The sequence below is a fragment of the Panicum virgatum genome, chromosome 2N (genome assembly GCF_016808335.1).
Source record: "Panicum virgatum strain AP13 chromosome 2N, P.virgatum_v5, whole genome shotgun sequence".
NCBI classification, from domain to species: Eukaryota; Viridiplantae; Streptophyta; class Magnoliopsida; order Poales; family Poaceae; genus Panicum; species Panicum virgatum.
This window is the reverse complement of record NC_053146.1, coordinates 52,391,028-52,409,102: the sequence shown is the minus strand read 5'-3', so window position 1 is coordinate 52,409,102 and position 18,075 is coordinate 52,391,028. Positions and strand designations below refer to the sequence as shown.

At 46.4% G+C, this 18,075-nt stretch overlaps 4 protein-coding genes across 5 annotated transcripts; 3 read left to right on the top strand and 1 right to left on the bottom strand.

Moving 5' to 3' along the window:
- Positions 1-220: 220 nt before the first annotated feature.
- On the top strand, positions 221-3,642 carry LOC120661167 (oleoyl-acyl carrier protein thioesterase 1, chloroplastic-like). Its single transcript, XM_039939899.1, has 7 exons — positions 221-667; positions 1,465-1,598; positions 1,690-1,803; positions 2,309-2,404; positions 2,737-2,824; positions 2,909-2,977; positions 3,170-3,642. Exons 1-7 carry the CDS (start codon positions 323-325, stop codon positions 3,422-3,424), a joined length of 1,101 nt encoding a protein of 366 aa, XP_039795833.1. The 5' UTR covers positions 221-322; the 3' UTR covers positions 3,425-3,642.
- A 758-nt stretch (positions 3,643-4,400) lies between these two features.
- On the bottom strand, positions 4,401-9,936 carry LOC120661166 (FHA domain-containing protein FHA2-like). 2 transcript variants are annotated; one of them, XM_039939895.1, is made up of 4 exons: positions 7,880-9,266; positions 5,923-6,546; positions 5,596-5,720; positions 4,401-4,882 (listed from the first exon to the last, which is right to left on the bottom strand). In XM_039939895.1, exons 1-4 carry the CDS (start codon positions 8,088-8,090, stop codon positions 4,652-4,654), a joined length of 1,191 nt encoding a protein of 396 aa, XP_039795829.1. In that variant the 5' UTR covers positions 8,091-9,266; the 3' UTR covers positions 4,401-4,651. The 2 variants fall into 2 exon arrangements, with proteins under 2 accessions (XP_039795829.1, XP_039795832.1); XM_039939898.1 differs by lacking the exon at positions 7,880-9,266 and adding an exon at positions 9,279-9,936 and having other exon boundaries at positions 4,425-4,882.
- A 429-nt stretch (positions 9,937-10,365) lies between these two features.
- Positions 10,366-15,803, top strand: LOC120661165 (ubiquitin carboxyl-terminal hydrolase 2-like). Its single transcript, XM_039939894.1, has 3 exons — positions 10,366-10,574; positions 10,724-13,784; positions 15,016-15,803. Exons 2-3 carry the CDS (start codon positions 10,849-10,851, stop codon positions 15,251-15,253), a joined length of 3,174 nt encoding a protein of 1,057 aa, XP_039795828.1. The 5' UTR covers positions 10,366-10,574; positions 10,724-10,848; the 3' UTR covers positions 15,254-15,803.
- A 757-nt stretch (positions 15,804-16,560) lies between these two features.
- On the top strand, positions 16,561-17,632 carry LOC120661164. The gene has a single exon (XM_039939893.1). It carries the CDS (start codon positions 16,762-16,764, stop codon positions 17,332-17,334), a length of 573 nt encoding a protein of 190 aa, XP_039795827.1. The 5' UTR covers positions 16,561-16,761; the 3' UTR covers positions 17,335-17,632.
- The last annotated feature ends 443 nt before the right edge of the window (positions 17,633-18,075 follow it).

The following is an 18,075-nucleotide window of genomic DNA, read 5'->3' as shown; positions in this document are numbered from 1 at the left end:
GTACGAGCGATCAAGCGTTTCAATTCAATCGCCGCCGCGGGGCCGTGGACCACACCGCCGCCGCATGCGCCGGGTCCAGGGAGCTTCCCCCTCCCCTCCCGCCTCCCGTCGCCAAGCCGTCCTCGTTCCTATCGCCCCGTGCGCCCGGTCCACCGCCCGGGCCTCTCCCCCTGCGCCTGCCCCATGCCCCCACCGTCTTCATATCCAATTGTACAGCGCCCGTCGCGCCACCCCCCACCCGCCGCCCGTGTAAACCCCACCCCGCCCGCATCGGCGGCGGCAGCGGCCGGCCCACGAAGCGCGCCCCCCTCACCCGGGCCCCATGCTGCGCTGCCACACGCCGCCGCAATGCGGCCGCGCGCCGCTCCGCCACCACGGGAGGCTGGAGTCGGCGCCCGGGGTGGCGGTGCGGTGCGCGCGCGGGGCGCCGCAGGTGCCCGGGCTCGAGGCGGCGTCGCCGGGGCACGCGGCCGCCACGAAGGCGGAGGCGGAGGCGGAGGCGGCCAGGGCGGGAGGGGGCGGCGCGCGGCCGAGCCTGGCCGAGCGGCTGCGGCTGGGGAGCCTCCTGGAGGACGGGCTCTCGTACAAGGAGAGCTTCATCGTGCGCTGCTACGAGGTGGGCATCAACAAGACGGCCACCGTCGAGACCATCGCCAACCTCCTCCAGGTACGCTCGCGCCCCCGATTTGTGGCGTGTCCTTCTTAATTGGATTCGGGATATGCTTGGATTCAAGAGTTGAGATGCGTGGATCTGAATTTAGGACGCTCCAAACTTGTGGCAGAATCGGAGCTCCTCTTCTGTGCTCGGATTGGATGCTGAAAGAGGAATCTGGTTACTGTTACTACACGAATATGGGCATACCCTTTTTATAAGTTTGAGCCTAGGGTGTAGCTTAGTCTGTGCCTTGGTGGATTGAAATGCTAACTGTCCTGGTCTTGTTCAGTGTTGCACAGTGGCAAAATCGGCCATAGAATTTTGCACCTAGTCTGAATGCAACAAACTGGCCATTTGCAATGCTAAAACCTAGTGTGGCTTTTCTCTGTCTGCCAGTCCTGTGATAGAAGAGATAAGAGCTCTTGAATTCGCGTGCTGAAAGGCAATGCCTATAAGCAGCTACAAATTAAGTCATGTGCTGAGAAGAATATAGTGGTGGTTGTCGCTGTCACCAATTTCCTGGATGCGCTTGCTTTGGCATCCACAAACGAAATTCATATTGGGTACAGGTCCCTGGAGTTTTAGCATTGGTGGAATTTGGTGGATCCAATGCATTTGCTGGTTTGAAATCTAAGTTCAGAAATTAAATTCACACCACATGGGACAAGAGTAACTCCCCATGTTCCCATTTGATCAACTGGATCGGAAGTATCAATAATGCTGCCATTTATAGCAAGCATATAGACCTGTACTGTTGTTTTTTATTTCCTGTATCATTTCTTTAATGGTAAGCATTCTCGTAAATACAGGAGGTAGGATGTAACCATGCCCAAAGCGTTGGGTTCTCCACTGATGGTTTTGCCACGACCACTACAATGAGAAAACTCGGACTTATTTGGGTGACGAACCGAATGCACATTGAGATCTACAAGTACCCTGCTTGGTAATTTTTCAAGCTTACATTGAACCTTTATTTACATCCCTTTTCCTTTTTGGTAAGGTTTAATCCTGACTGTTAACTCTGTTGCTTGTAGGGGTGATGTTGTTGAGATTGAAACCTGGTGCCAAGAAGATGGAAGAATCGGCACTCGTCGTGATTGGATCCTCAAGGACCTGGCTAATGGTGAAGTTATTGGCAGAGCTACTAGGTACTTGCTGCTCGAGTATAATTGTATAATGCAGGGCCTAAAAGAGGTTCATCAGTGTTTCATTCTTTTTTAGGCTGATATGATGCTTGCAATCACATTCCATACCATGTTTGTGTCTCCTAGTAAAATGAAACTGGAAAAGGGTAATTTCATTCCTGTTTGAGCTAAATTTCTCTCGTCTTCTAGAAACTTCATTCTACCTCAGGTGGTTTTGACCTTTAGTTGATCGGTGTGAATCGTAAACTGGTGGATTTTATCCTGTCTGTTCCTCTGGGTGGCATTATACCATTCACTTGCATAAGCAGGGAATATCTATTCTTGCTGTCTTTACTGAAAGCAACCTACATATTTAGGAAGTGAGATCAATCAATGAGGCTTTAGCACTGCAGCAAATTGTTACAGAACTAGACAGTAGTAATGAGCTTATCAGATTCATTTTATGTTTTCTTTTAGTTTTATCATAGCATACAGTACAAGTAACTGGGTCATGTCACTTATTGTCCAGCAAGTGGGTCATGATGAACCAAAATACACGGAGACTTCAGCGAGTTAGTGATGATGTGAGGGATGAGGTGTTTATACACTGTCCAAAGACTCCAAGGTAAAGTGACTCACTTTTGTTCTCGACATTCTGCATATACATGCAGTCTTGTTATTTTCGTACAGTTCATGAAAGTGCCTAAGCAGTCTGCCCGTTTGGACCTTAGCTGAAGTCTATTTGATGTTTTACACTCATCTGTGCCATTTTAAGCATCATTATCTTTAGTTCATTGGATGAATGCATCCTAATCTGAATAGCATGAAAATAGCTTGAACTTTTTTTATTGCATGTAATCAATCTAATGCAATTGTCTTGGTTGTTGACTTGTGATGATTGTCACTATAATCTCATACTGTAGTTATAAGAATTGTAAACAAGTTACGGTTGTGCAGATTAGCATTCCCAGAGGAAAATAATGGCAGTTTGAAGAAGATTCCAATTCTTTCAGATCCTGCACAATACTCAAGACTAGGACTAGTGGTCAGTTTTTCTTTCGTTTGTGAACAATCCAGTTCTTAGCTGCACTACTTCCAGTGCTGACAAACATTTATTTGTTAACTGCAGCCAAGAAGAGCTGATCTGGACATGAACCAACATGTCAATAATGTTACCTACATTGGTTGGGTCCTTGAAGTAAGTGTTCCACTAGCCTTTTCCTTACTTTCAATCCTGCTTTTAAACTTTGGTTTATGTGGGATATCTAATCAGAGTATAGTTCGAAATGACTCGTTTCGTAATAGTATTTTCCTTCTAAATCGAAATTACCATCTTTATTGATTTTGTGATGGTTTCTGATAATTCTTTTTTCTACCTTCAAAACGGCAGAGCATACCTCAAGATATAATTGATACGCACGAGTTGCAAACCATCACTCTTGACTACAGAAGAGAGTGCCAACACGATGACATAGTTGATTCACTTACTTACATAGAGGAAGGAGAGGAGAAAAGCATGAACGGTTCTGCTTCTTCAACACAACACAAAGAAGAGCGGCAGCAGTTCCTGCACTGCTTGAGATTTGCCGGGAACGGGGATGAGATCAACCGTGGGCGCACTGTGTGGAGGAAGCTAGCTAGATAAAAATGGTTGAGTGTTCTGTTGTTTGCTCCATTTTGCTTATCGCGGCTGGCCTAGCGTCCTTTCAGAATCAAAGTACCACAATTTTGTGATGGTTTTGTTACCATTTGGGCCGTATCATCTAACTGTGCCGATTTGTGACATTCATTGGAGCCTGTAACTGTCCGTTTTGTACCAGTGGACAATGTTTCGTGATGCAATAACCAGTGTTTCTCCAGCAACTCCAACTTTACGTCAACCTGACATGCCCTACTTGAACAAATTTTAGGCTTTGTTTAGTTTCAAAAAAAGTTTGCATAATATCCGTCACATCGAATCTTCGGACACATGCATGAAACATTAAATGCAGTTGAAAAAATAACTAATTACATGATTTAACTGATTAGCACGAGATGATTTTTTTAAGTCTAATTAGTTCACGATTGGATATTATCTGTCAAGTAACAATGAAATATACTACAGTGCCAAAACCCAAATTTTTTCATGGATGCAGTCTTGCAGCGTGAAGTTTGTTACAGACATAACTTTGCGTTATGGGAAATTTTCCAAAATGCTGGTCTTTTATAATTGAGGAAGAGGGTTAAGGTTGGCCCAATAATCTGCTAGGCGGTGGCTTCCCATACAATAGACCAAATGCTACCCATGCGAACCGGTGATATTCGCTCTGTTTGTTTGGGTTTGGCTTATCAGCCAGCAGTATTTGTCAGCCAGCCAGCAATACTATTCTCTCATACTAAATCAGCACCAGCCACCAGCCAGTCAACAGTACTGTTCTCTTATAACAAATCAGCATCAATCACAGTCAAGCGAACAAAGCGAATTGCTTCAAATCCATCGTGTGATAGAAATGAAAACGCTCTACAACAACCATTCCACATCCTGAAAATGTTGGCGGAGAAATTCCTACGGACACCAGATTCTGCTGTTCTACTAGCAGCTTAGAGCCCTCCCCGCTATTATGCAACAAGAAATAAGCAGATGAACAAGCTAAACACACTGACAATTGTCCAAACAGAACCAACTCTGTCGAAAGAAAGTTTGCAAATTGTTGCAATGGACTGCACAGATCAAATCCTAAAGATACCCACAACGAAGGTGCACAGGTTTACAATACATCATGATAGGCCCTACAACATGAGCCTCGGATACAAACAACATGTCCCGGTTTCTTTAGAACAAAGGCTGATGATGGCCTGAGCAGCATCAGAATTCAGAGAACTGTTTTAAGGTTCATGGTCCATTCCCCAAGGACACTAGGGATACCAACCCAACATACTCTGTTGTTACTTCCCCTCTGGTCACTGAGCTCAGGACAAAATCATCTGGATACTTCCTGAGTAGTGGCAACAGGTTGCACCATGGCCTGCCTTCTGTTTCAGTTGATGAGACTGAGGCGTCCTGTTGTTGCAGGTACCTCCTGACCCTGGCACTAGGCCAGTTATAACCAAAGCGTTCAAGAAGCTGCAGATAACCAAGAATGAGTCTGCACGTCAAACAGTTGCACAGCACATGCCTAAGGCATAGTGTGTTCGAAAGCATAGCAATGCACTGATAAATAATCATATGATCATAGTATTGTAGCCAAAGTTCTCAAGAGCAGATGGCAGGTTAATAATTGGCTGGAGGTAGTGGTTGTCAGGCAGCTCTGGAAGTGGTGGATGCCATATTCAATATCAAGATCTTAAAAATATATCCAAACTTCAAGTTGGCAATGTGTACAGAGAGCCTTTCTAGATGAAGAATAGATACCACCTATCAATTTATAAACATGACAACTATATATTCTTCTTAATAATTTTGCACATTCGACTTTGCAACAATGCAACCACCACTTTAGTCACCTACATTGCAAACCATGCATACTGCTAGGAAATTGTTTGGTAGCTGCTACGACAACTATATATATGCAGTGCGTAACATATTGAATGGATAATACGAGACAAAGCAGTCTTGGATTTGAATTTAGTTTAGCATTTATAGAACAATGATCAATAATTCAATACTCAATTATGTCAAGTTTAACCCAACAATAACAAGACGTAAGCCAATTTTTGCTAGTTAAACTGATTCAAAAAACTTTTGCTAGTTAAGATGACAGCATATTTCCATAATGTTTTGTTTCTTTTAGAATTCCAAGAATCTGTACAGAAATGGATTATTCTTCCACGACAAACCTCTGAATGGAGTTTCTCCATAGGCACCCATTCTCCAGGACTACATATGTCAGGTATCAGGAGTACAAGAGATGACACGATATCTTTCTCTTCATCTAGGAGTTGTTGATCCTCTGTATCATTCTCTGCCAGGAAAAGACATTGACATTTCAAAATGTTCAGAAACTGATTTCAACATATTCCTATTTTGCAGCCAAAAGAAAGGATGCCTTGCTCACTATTAATTCATTCCTAGTAAATCCTCTAATACTTTCTGTTAGCATGCAAGAATGCAGGAAAACAGGAGGGAAATGTATCTTGGGTAAGTATGTAGCAGAGATAACATACCAGATTCACCATCTGTTCCAGCTGGATCAGCAGCAATGCCATCGCTGTTAGAGATGTCCAGCTCTCCAGAAAACCTCCTGCTTTGCCTCACCCCGTTTTCACCATTGCTAGGGTCATAACCATCAGCATACGAATGCCCAGGGCCATCAGGAAGCATCAAGGATGATGATTGGGGCACTGAGGAAGCATGAGCACCCCATGCAGCAAGAGTGGCAGCGACAGAGCGAATTGCTAGGAGAAAGTAGAACTTTTTGCCAGCAATCTCAATGAGGTACTGGGATTCCAGTTTAATTGGATCACTACCTGGGAGATAAGTGAAATTCCCGATGCTGCATCCATTTTTGCCAAGAACTTCAAGGGCAAAATGGTGGCGATCAAAATCATAGAATATACGTGCATGATGACGGGAAACACGTGGGCCTCTGCCCCCACCAAGTTCAGAAAGATCCAAATCTACTTTGCATGTTTTAGTACTGCGCCCCAAGATGATTGAATATTTCTGTATAACATACTCAAAATCTTTACCCTGAAGCTTGGCAAAACCAGGCTTGGCAAAACCAGGCAATATATGACCACGGTCAACTGATACCACTGAAGAATTTGGGGCTTCCATCTTCAGTATTCCTGGTAGTAAAAGCAAACAAGATACATGAGCCTTTCAGTGTTTTTTTACAGATCATATAGAGGATTTGTTAAAGTATGGTGCAGTTGTGATGCTGTAGATACTAGCAGAATTGCAAATATAGATTATGCAATCTCATGCTAAACAGCAGAGGCCATGATACAGGAGCAAAATATACTGCTAACTTTTATTAAAAAAAAGAGAGAGATCAGAGTTCAAAAAGACAAATATATTCTACTCCCTCCGTTCCAAAATGTAGGTCATTTTGACTTTTCTAGTAACTTTTGCTATGCACCTAGACATATGTACACTATGAACCTAGAAAAGTAAAAAAGACCTACATTTTGGAATGGAGGGAGTAGTAGTTAAGATAATGGATGCTGCATAAGTATATCTTCTACTTTCTTCAAATCATTCCAGAAAAGACAGAGATAAAAAAAATATGTTTCTTGATCACATATGCAGACTACGAATAAAAACCAAAGTCCACTATTCCGTTAGCAGTTCAGTAGTATTGATGATGACACGTAGAGACAATTTTGGAGGAATATAAGTTCCATTTCCTTTTCCAGTATCTATAGCTACTGATGAGCATATAAGATTATGAGAACAATTGGTCAGTGCCTCTTATTCAGCCAGAAAATGTCACTTGTGCAACCAGGTGTCTGACTACATGTTGGCACATTGGGTTTTGAAGGTTAACAACACTACTTTTCCCAATCACAGTGGTGTGCATCAGTCTCTAAAATGCCAAATGATGAATGTGTTTCAAAATCAGGCATGATTTTAAAATCATATGCTCATAGAAACTACCTCAAGAAAAAGAGAGAAATAAAGCTTTTGGAAAAGGAAATGCCAGTATCCAAGAGGGACACATGTTAGCTGTGTTTAGAAGATGGCGATGAATTCATGGAGCACAAGAATATATTCATGACGTCTCTTTATCCATATCAACTTACTAAAAACCAGGAGTCACAATGGAAATTTTAAACTTAAATATCCGGCATGATATCATATTATGATAGTAAAGCTCTAGCTAGGTCATGGCATTGCATCAGTCTGAGTAGCTCTAAAGCTGCTTGGATGCATGGCCCAATTAAAATTGTGCTTAAAACAGTCCAAAACTCACCATAGCAAATTTTGTGTGTGTCAACTTTGTCAACATGCAGACTAACTTTCATCAAGCCTTAAGAGAAGTACAACCTATCAGAGGTAGATTTTGCACGAATTGGACATTTTTCAGTCTACTTTCCAGATTTCGACCAACGTGACAACTATTTCCAGATAAAAAAAAGATTTGGAACATACACTTTGAATTGAGCTGTGGAACCCAACCTGATATTAGGACATTCACAAGGTAGCTAGAGCATTGAGTAACATGCATGCAGCCATGGCATTGCCCACCAGCCAATGTAAATGAAGCTTGTGAGTAATGTGCATTACATTCAATACCTACAAGGTTTACCAGCCACTGAATCTGGGTCCAGTACCTACAAGGCACAGCGCATGTGAACTTGGTGCACACCATGTGCCAAACACTACACATCCAGGCTATTCAGCGATGATCAGCTGTTGAGGGGGCAATGGTTGTTTCTCACATTCTAGCACAAGCTGATGTATCCTCAAGCACCAGATATGCCAGCTTTGAGTTGTGGCATGAAAACGGTGAACTTATGTAAGTAGAAGTTTGGGTCCAAATCTGGATTTTTTTTTTTGCGATTGGGGGCGGGGGACCTAACCCATACAAAAACTACCAAATGTAGTAAGAAAAAAACTGTAATCAAAGAAAATTGAGTAAATGTGCCCTCACCCTACTATCTCACTTCTTCCCTTGAGTAAAGAGGAAGCCCCTAAACTGGTCGACCAAAACTGGAGAATTGTTCTCATCCCAAACACAAAATTGCATGCCACATTACCTGGACTACTACCACCTTAACATTAATTGCAAGCAAGGCATGCACAATACATACAAAACAGTTGCAAGGGAGCATACATCCTTCTTGTCCACCCTTTCATGAAAGGGTTAATCAGATCCATCCCCTTATCGCCATTTTTCAAGTATGTCACTAAACAGGTCAAAATCTTAGACATGCCATCAAAATTAGCTTTTTATTTGAGATGTTTGGACCAAACTACCCTCGTCTTCCTTCTCTAGCCATCTCCCGTGGCCACCTCCTCCCCCTCCTCTATGGCTCAATATTTCCCCGCCACCACAGGCCTCGAGACACGACCCCAGGCCCTCTTTACCCTGCCAGCAGGATCTGTGCAGCGACGGAGGCCTCCCTCATCACTAGCAGGCTGGCATCCTTCTGGAGTGAGCTCTTCTGTCCCCAGAGATGAACACGAGCAGATCCACCCAAGGTTGAGTCTGCCACCACTTCCATCATATCTCAAATAAAAAGCAAATTGCGATGACATCTCTAAAATCAACCTTTGTGGTGGAATGTTTCAAAATCAGCAAAGTTGTAATGACATGTATCTAATAAACCCTTCTATGAAACAATTATGTTAACTCCTCTAGCAGTCTATCTACTACCATATCAACCTTAATACTCAAGTTTCTCATCATAACTCACATGAAAACATGGTATCTCCTTTTGTATTACTTATCACAGGGTATCAAACTCTCTAATACACAAATCCGTCAGCATATATGCAGATTCAACACAGACCCATTTCAGATGGATGGACTATGAAACAAAACAAACAAAGCAAGAGGGGGAGATGTAACAACCTTCAATAGGTAGCAAAAACAACCGAGCTTGTGATACCACCGAAGAACTCCACGATCCTGGAGAAGGCTACAAATCCTTGGCCGGGATGGGCCACCAGCGGCGGCGGCGGCGGCGGCGGCAGTGGCAAGGAGGTACAACGACGAAAGGAGATCGTTTCTCCCTAGATCTATCTCGAATTGTAGCTCAATTCCCCAATCCTCTGCACCCTCTTGCATGTTAAATCCAATTTTTCTTGCCTTTTCCGTTACTTCTCGGCTACTTTCTTTAATTGCTGCATTCTACTTTTGCCCTAAATGCCAAAACCAGCAGACCGAAACTGCCTCCCTCTTTGTCTTTCCAAATGAAGCGTGCCGCGCGTGATCATAGCGGTGGTGAAGGGAGGTGGAGCCGAGGCAGCGCCTCTCTCGCCGCTAACTCTCTTTTCCTCCACCAGCTTTGCTTCCTGAGACACAACTCCTATCCCCATGACCATGAGCTCTGGTGCGAGCCCTTGAATCAGGCGCGGCGGTGTAGGGAAGGTAAGCAAGCTTGATGATGCAAGCAGGGGCAGGGCAAGCAAGGTGAGGGCGCAGCGGTGTATAGTTCCTTCCAGCAGCTCACACCCTCACGGCCATCAGATTGCTGCCACACCAATCCACCCTTCCAAATCCATCCTAGTCCCCGTTGCCCCACCCCAGCCGACCCCAATCACCGCCGCCGCCGCCGCCGCCGCCGCCTATCCCGCGCTGCGCACCCGCCGCGGACTGCAAGCCGGCGCCACTTTCCCTCCACCCCCGCCATTGACCTCCACCGGCCACCGCACGGCCGGTTCGACCGCATCATCCCTTGTACTCCCTTCCAAATCCATCCCAGTCCCCGTTGCCCCACCCCGGCCGATCCCAATCACCGCCGCCCCCTCCCGAGCCACCGCGCCTACTCCGGCGAAGCACGCGGGGATAGGAGAGCTCCGCCCCCAAACCCTACTTGAAGCGGAACCGATTTGAAGAGAACCGGGCCCAGTTTCGATTCGGACACAAAACCCTATCCGAGGGTAAAACGGGAAAGGTGCAAACTTAAGGAGCTTTCCTTACCCCCCTTGCTCGCTCTCGTTAGTTCCTATTCTAGCGCCGCCTATTTCTTGTGCCTCATCGCCGGCGTCCTCACCGCCGGCGACGGGACACAACCAGCCAGGACGTCCTCCTCCGAAGCCTTCTCAAGTAGAGGGGCGTCGCCAGCGCCCTCTCCCCCGTCCTCTACTGGTGCGGGACAGTAGCGGAGGGCAGATCCATCCGGGCTTGGCTCGATTTGTTTCGTTGGTAAGGGGCACTCGTAGTTTAAGATGCCTTTGTTCTTGCAGCTCGTCTAGGGATCTCTTCTTTGCTGTGACAGAGCAATCATATTGTTCTTTCTCTTCATTCAATTTGTCGCTAATCCGTCCATCTTTGGTTTGGTTTGGTATGGTTAGGTTCTTCTGCTTGGGGGAAGATCAATCTACACGACCTGTGGTTGCAGTTCGTTTTGCAGAGATAGACTTTGGGGGGTTTTGAACCCCCGTATGCCCCTGGCTGATTCCGCCCCTATCCAGTATTGATGGGGAAGAAGGTGAAGGCCAAGCCCAAGAACCTGCGTAAAGCGCAGGAACGGGGTCGTTCAGCCTCATCCTCAGATGTTGGACCTGGCGATGCGGCATGGCAAGACACAAGCCACTCAGCAGAAGAAGCAACTGCGTCGGCCAGTGGCAGGGAGCATTGCGGCCACTACAACCGTGACAGTGCCCATTTGGACAAGGTCCTCCTGGAGATCTTGTCTTCCAAGCACGTTGCATCGTGCGAGCATTGTAGGGAGGATGCCCCAAGAAAGAAAGGTGGTGCTGGAAGCAAGGAGAAAGGTGGGAAGAAGAAGAAAGGAGGCGCCTCTAAAGGCGCTGCTGCCAAGGCACAGGCAAAGGCTGATAAAAGTGATATGTGGGTCTGCTTGGACTGTGGTCGGCATTTTTGTGGTGGTGCAGTAGAGGATACCAAGCCCTATGGCCATGCCAGACGGCATGCTAAGCAGGACCGGCATTGGTGGGCTGCAAGGTATGACGACCCAACAGTTGCATATTGCTTGTCATGTGAAAAGGAGGTGCCAATTGAGATGCCCAAATTAGAGACAGTTGTGGCAGCAGTTGTGGATGACAAGGTGGTTGGTATCGAGGATACTGATGCATCAGGTTTGGTTAACCCCCATGCTAATGTGATCAAAGGGCTGCCAAATCTTGGAAACACATGCTTCTTCAATGCGGTGCTGCAGAACCTCCTCGCTCTTGATAGGTTGCGCAGGAAGATGTTAGGACCAAATGTTCCTACAGGGGCCCTTGCTATGTCACTGAAGAAGCTCTTTGCAGAGACAAGTGCTTCAAACCATGCAGGAGGGGCGCTTAGCCCGAAGAATCTCTTCTCAAGCATTTGCTCAAAATATCCACAGTTCAGGGGCTACCAGATGCAGGATAGCCATGAATTACTCCGATGTTTTCTTGATGGTTTACGTACTGAGGAAACTGAAGCACGGAAGCTAGTGGAAGAAGCATCAGATGCAGGGGTCCCCACAATTGTGGACTCCATCTTTGGGGGTCAGCTGTCTAGTACTGTGTCCAGCACAGAATGCTCACACAGTTCTGTGAAACAAGATCAATTCCTTGATCTCTCACTCCCAGTTCCATCATGGAGGCCTCCTACCAAGAGTGTTTCATCCCCACCCGCAAAGAAGACCAAACAATCCATACGAGATAGGAACAAAAGTCGCAGATATGGGAAGATTCCTGCTCGAGCATCTCCTTCAGTGGAGAGTAACAAAGAACAGATTCAAACAATTGCTGCGTGCAACAATTCCCAAATTCCTGGTTCAGAACTCAAACAGGTAGTCAGCGAGAAAGAGCTAGAGCCCTCTATCTGCAGTGAGTCATGTGCTTCTGTGTCTAATCAAGAACAAAAGGCCACTTTAAATGTGGAGAATATATGCTGGTTGGATTACCTTGCCGATGCAGATGAAACAAAATCTGAGATTCTTGATTCTGCAGATTCTACTGAAGCAGGACAGATTTGGGAAAGTAAGGATGCTGCACATGATCCTTTACACCCTCAGGATGATGCCCTACCTAAAGAGCAAATGTTGGGTTCTGAGCACTCAGGTGAGAACACCGTTGATGATGCTCCCCTCTTGCAGCCTGTTATCTTACTTCCTTATAAAGAATTTGATACCACTGCCAAGGAAATGGATGAAACCATAGAAAATTCACAGAATTCAGAATGTGCTGTTCCTCCTCCAGATGTTTCTCCAGTAACGGAAAATAATATTCAACCTGCATATGGTGGAGATGTTGAGCAAGATGACTTTGGTTTTGGTGATATGTTCAATGAACCAGAAGTTACTTCTGAAGTCAAGAAAGAAAATGGTAAAGCTGAAGATATTGATGTGATGGCTTGGAGTAGTAATAGTGCTGATGATGAGGTAGATGATAGTAATGCTCCTGTATCAGTTGAGGGCTGCTTGGCTTTGTATACTGAATCAGAGCTGCTATCTGAACCATGGTTGTGTGAGCACTGTACTAATGCTGCACGCCTAAGCGCTGATGAAGCAAAAAATGTCGTGGAGATGACGGATGGTGCTGAAATAAAGGATAGTGAGGAGATGATGGCCGGTGGTGATAGAAGACAAGATGGTGAGAAGTTGATCATGAGGTGCAGCAAAGAGGACATTGATCAGGTTATGATTACTGATGGTTGCAAAAAAGACATTGATCAGCTTATGGTAACTGATGATTGCTCTGACAATTTACATTCTGGTATACATTGCAAGGAAGGTGGATGTGTGAATCCTTCTTTGGCTGACCGTGAACAAAACTGCAATGGTAATTTTCCAGACACAGAAAATAGTACTACACAGAGAACTGTTGCAGCGTTCACAGTTGAGAAGACTGGACCGTCAAACAGTCAGACTGACCATAAGGAACAGAGTGTGGATTTGAGAAGCTTAGAACTGGAGTCCTCATCTTTGAATAAGCAACAACATGATGCAGATATCCAGTATAATGATGGACATAATGTGGATATAACCGCTGATTCTACAAGTGCACCAGTGAGTTGTGATAGTGATTCTGTCTCTTGCAGTGCAACTAACAATGTAGAAGCTGAACATGGTGGTGGTGCTGAAGAAGTTGTGTCTAGTAGCCTTCCATCGGATGCACAAAAAACCTTGCAGAGTGCAAAAGATAATGAAGATGTCATCACAAGGAATCAAGGCAGGAGGAAGCGAATGAAGATGGTTGGTAAGGCACAGCAATTGCAAGATAGCCAAAATAAGAAGAAAGAGGACGAGACAAAGGTTTTCAGAGCTGCAATGAGAAGAATTCTTATAAGCAAGGCTCCACCTGTATTGACGATTAACTTGAACAGATTCAGCCAGGATTCCCATGGTCGATATAAGAAATTGAAAGGGCACGTGCGCTTTAAGGAGATGCTTGATATACAGCCATTCATGGACCCAAGGTACTGTGTACTTCTGAATCTATCTATTTTTTCCTTCAATAAGTCAATTGTTTTCTGCTTTGCTGCAATTCGTATTCATTATAACTTTATTCCTACTGGCCATATGGTGAAGGCATCATGAGTATATTCTTTACCTGCTGATCATTTATAGTGTCTAATCAACTAATAGTACTCTTGCAAGTAACATGCATTGACACATACTGAGAGAGAAAAAATGAAGTGTCATGCTTTGGCTGGTACATTCCAAAGTGTTGGTTCCTCATACACAACACCTCACCCTTGTTGTCTGAATAACCACATTACTGATCTGATTCGATTGAATGCAGGTTGTTTCTTTTTGTCATAATTTTATTTTCTTCTTGTGAAGAAATTAGAGTAACTTTTCTTATTGATGATTACCAAGAAGTAGATAGCCATGCCATAAATTTTGGATCATGTCCCTAGGTTTATGGGTTGTGATGCGCTAGGATTTTCTGCATAGAATGATGGAAAGATAATTGCTGATTGCTTGCTGTCTTATTGTCTGATTCAAAGCTTTCATGCTCCTATCCATTAAAGAAAGAGTTAAACATCGAACTTTTTCATCAGGGTTTCATCAGGGTTTAATCATGATTTCGATTTGAAGTATTTGTCTTTTTTTTATTTATTTGCAAAAGCATGTTAAATTGTTAATGATACAAAGGGGCTGCTTCTTTCAGGCTTTTAAGTAATATGTTACCCACTAAATGACCAAAATAGCATACTACTGCAAATTGACAAACAGTAAATGTGTGTGCACAGTACACTAGTAAATAAACTATCCAATTTTTCTGATTTTTTTATTATAGAATGGGATCGTGGGATGTAGCATTGGCATGCAGTTTCTTCTCAAATGTGTGCATCAGGTTTGTGTGTGTTGGGCGTGCGCCCCTAAGAAAGAGAAGAAAAGAAATCTTCATGTTCCAGATTCCCATCTTTGTTAACCAAACAAGTGTGCACACATTTATATTCTTTTGACTTAGCATAATGTGGAGCAGAATTCTATACTTACTGCCTACACAATTATAATTTGTGATTCTATAACCTTTGGATGAGACCTTGACGATCATCGCTTCTTCTATAATCTTATGATTCTATATGATAGGAGTGGGCATGATTGTGAATCTTGTGATTCTATATCAGCAGCAACACTGCAATAGTTCTTTGCAGCCTTGTGATTGGCCTGTTCATCACTATTTTCTGTTACCTGCAGATGTAAGGAAAACAACACTGCATATCGTCTTGTTGGTGTTGTCGAGCACTTGGGAACAATGACAGGTGGTCATTATATTGCATACGTGAGAGCTGCCAAGATTGGAGGTCGGCAGCAGCAGAGCAGTGGCTTGAAGTCTTGGTTTTATGCAAGCGATGGACAAGTGAGAGAAGCCTCTCTGGAGGAAGTTCTGAACTGCAAGGCTTACATTCTGTTTTATGAGAGGGTGGCCGACTAAGATAAGATCTCTGTCAGCCCATTCATCAATCAGTCGTTTATCAGGGGGGCAAACTGGGAGGTGGGTAACAACATTTTTGGTGGGCGCAGCGCAATGAGTCTGCATACTAATTTAGCTATCGACCAAGTCCATTTTGTTCCTTCGGTTGAGTCGCTCCATGGCCCCCAGGTGGCTTCAGTACCATTCATTTCCTCGGTCGAAGAGATTTTCACAAGTGGACTTGAACAGCAAAACTTCAAAACTTTTCATACTCCCCTACAGCCATTTCTTTTTCTTCTTTTTTGTCTTTGGAGAACATAGGTGGTGGTGTGGAGATTGGTCAAAATTGGCTGGGTTTTGTTAAATGGTTCGAAACACTTCCTTGGTACATTGCTGCCCCTAAATTTTGAGTGATGGGGGCGTATACTGTAACGTGTTCAGCCTCTCTTTCTGTAGTTGCAATTGTCACAGATCTGTTTTCACCCTTGTCACCCGGAGGGGATTGCATCTGAGATAAATCCTTTTCCTTATATACTATTCAGATTCGTTATGAAATCCGTGCTTGTAATCATGGTTTCAGAGTTTGCATCCCGTATGATTTCTTTCTGAAAAGAAAATCCCGTATGATTTCAACCTGGCTGCTTGTTCAAAAGTCCTAGTAGTGCTGGTACGTTGGATCGCAGCGCTACGAACAGACTCTGCAACGACTGCGGATGTCAGCTTGTTTGGCTTGCAACTGCGCCAAGCGAAATGGTAGCGTAAAGGGCAGCGAGTTACTGCTGGCGTGCCTGAACCTGTGCCGCTCGGCTCACTGTTACTCGACTCAGGTTCCCCTGCTTCGCCGGCCAGCGCTGATCCGTCGAAACTACGGCAGAAGCTGGCCAGGAAACGGCGGCGCGAGGAACGCGATCAGAGCAGCACCACGGGCATGCGGCGCGGTTCCGTCCCAGGCGAGGAGCCTGTCCGGTGCTGGACGACTACTACGACTTGAACCTGAACGTCCCCCCTGCCATGTCTACCTGCGATCGCCGCCCCGGTCGACGCACCAACCTGAAACGGCCCGACGCCCCCGTGCCAAACGGCCAGAAAAGTAGACAGCTCCTGGCGCGCGGCGCCAGCCCATCCACCCACCCCCATCCGTGATCGGTGTGTGTCCCATCACGACGCAACGGCAGCCCGCGACCGCAGCCGCTGGCCAGTCGGTCGGTCAGGTCAGCCAGCCGCCAGCCGCCAGCCCACACAAAAGTCCGCGCCGTCGCGGCCCGTGGCCACCGTCCCGCGCGGGCGCCGGGCGCGGCGCGGCCGGCCGAGCCGAGCGCGCGCGAGCGCCAATTGGACCGCGCGGGCGCGCACGACGCCTCGCGCCTCGAAAACAAGAGCCCGAGCGGGCGGCCAAAGCGTACAGGAAGAGGAACCGGTCACGAGCCAGTCACGATAGTATAAACCGGATAGCGGGTGGCCTGGCCGCGCCAGCAGGCGGGCGTCAGCGACTCCCTCCAGTTGCTGTGGTGGTGCGCGCGAAGCGAGGGATGGAGGTGCGGGTGCGGCCGCGGCGCGGAGTGACGCTGGCCGAGCAGCTCGCCGCGTCGTCCAACCTCCGGGACCTCCTCAAGCTGCGCGACGGCGACGGCCAGGGCGAACGCGCGGCGGGGAGGCGCCGCACGCTGCTCGACGTCATCCGCGACGCGGACGGGGACCGCGCTCCGGCCGCCGCGTCCGCACGCCGCGGCGTCGTCTGCCCCGCGACGGGACGCGCGGCCGCCGCGGAGCCGGCGCCGGAGGCCGCGCGGGGGGAGAGGGTGTCCCTTATGGCGCTGCTGGAGCGGACGGAGCAGCAGTGGGCGGCCCGCGCCGCCGGCGGGCACTGGAAGCGCGTGGACGCGGAGGACGACGACGCACCGGAGAAGGACAAGGAGAAGGGCGGCGGCGGGGGCGGGGGCGTGGGTGGGCGGTGCTGCGTGTGCGTGGCGCGGGGCAAAGGCGCGGCCTTCATCCCCTGCGGCCACACCTTCTGCCGCGCCTGCGCCCGCGAGCTCCGCGCCGGCCGCGGCCGCTGCCCGCTCTGCAACGCCACCATCCGCGAGGTCCTCAATCTCTTCTGACCCGCCGCCACCGGCGACGGCTGTTCGTTCTCCCCACAAGAAGTCATCTTCCCATCGTTTTCGCACCGGATTCATGCTCCAATCTTGAAGCCGATTACCCAACCATTCCTTTGATCACAGAAACCATGCAGTGTACATAGTTTTTTTTTTCTGTTTCGTTCTTGCTCTTTCTCCTCCTCGGAACCGAAGATAGATTCAACAGGACACTTGTACTACATCGTAGTGGATGCAGCATTCATGTATCAAAATTCAATGAGGCTTTTACCTCCATACCATTATAAAAGATGAATGTTACCTCCATGCCATCGAAATTTTAAAAAGTTCCTCCATGCCATTGAAGAAAGTTCCATTTACCTGAGTGTCATTGCTGTCAAATTGACCCCTAACACCAGTTAACTTGCTGCGGAAAAGACCATTTTGCCCTTGCTAGTAGAATGCAGCATTTTTTTCTATTCTTCACTCTAGTGGCATTGTACAGGAACACACGTTATATATTTGCACATGAAAATTATACAGGAACACACGTTATATATTTGCACATGAAAATTACACCCTCATCATAGAGTTGAGATATAAACTGAATATTTGAGACAACCACAATTAGTATTTAATTAAACAGAATTAGACATAAATGAGGTCCACATATATCATCCAAGTGCATAGTCTGCTTGATCACAAAGTCAATTTCGCACACAAAAGATGGTCACATTGACCTCATTACTAGTCTAAACAATGCTGTGT

Bases quoted from the DNA above. Each gene is read 5' to 3' on its own strand.
- LOC120661165 (XM_039939894.1), top strand. From the start codon at position 10,849: ATGGGGAAGAAGGTGAAGGCCAAGCCCAAGAACCTGCGTAAAGCGCAG. The intron at 13,785-15,015 runs GTACTGTGTACT...TGTTACCTGCAG, and splicing joins CAGCCATTCATGGACCCAAG to ATGTAAGGAAAACAACACTG.
- LOC120661167 (XM_039939899.1), top strand. From the start codon at position 323: ATGCTGCGCTGCCACACGCCGCCGCAATGCGGCCGCGCGCCGCTCCGC. The intron at 2,825-2,908 runs GTCAGTTTTTCT...TGTTAACTGCAG, and splicing joins ACTCAAGACTAGGACTAGTG to CCAAGAAGAGCTGATCTGGA. The intron at 2,978-3,169 runs GTAAGTGTTCCA...TCAAAACGGCAG, and splicing joins ACATTGGTTGGGTCCTTGAA to AGCATACCTCAAGATATAAT.
- LOC120661166 (XM_039939895.1), bottom strand. From the start codon at position 8,090: ATGTGTAGTGTTTGGCACATGGTGTGCACCAAGTTCACATGCGCTGTG. The intron at 6,547-7,879 runs GTTGGGTTCCAC...TTTTACTACCAG, and splicing joins TGTGAATGTCCTAATATCAG to GAATACTGAAGATGGAAGCC. The intron at 5,721-5,922 runs GTATGTTATCTC...TTTTCCTGGCAG, and splicing joins TGGAACAGATGGTGAATCTG to AGAATGATACAGAGGATCAA.
- LOC120661164 (XM_039939893.1), top strand. From the start codon at position 16,762: ATGGAGGTGCGGGTGCGGCCGCGGCGCGGAGTGACGCTGGCCGAGCAG.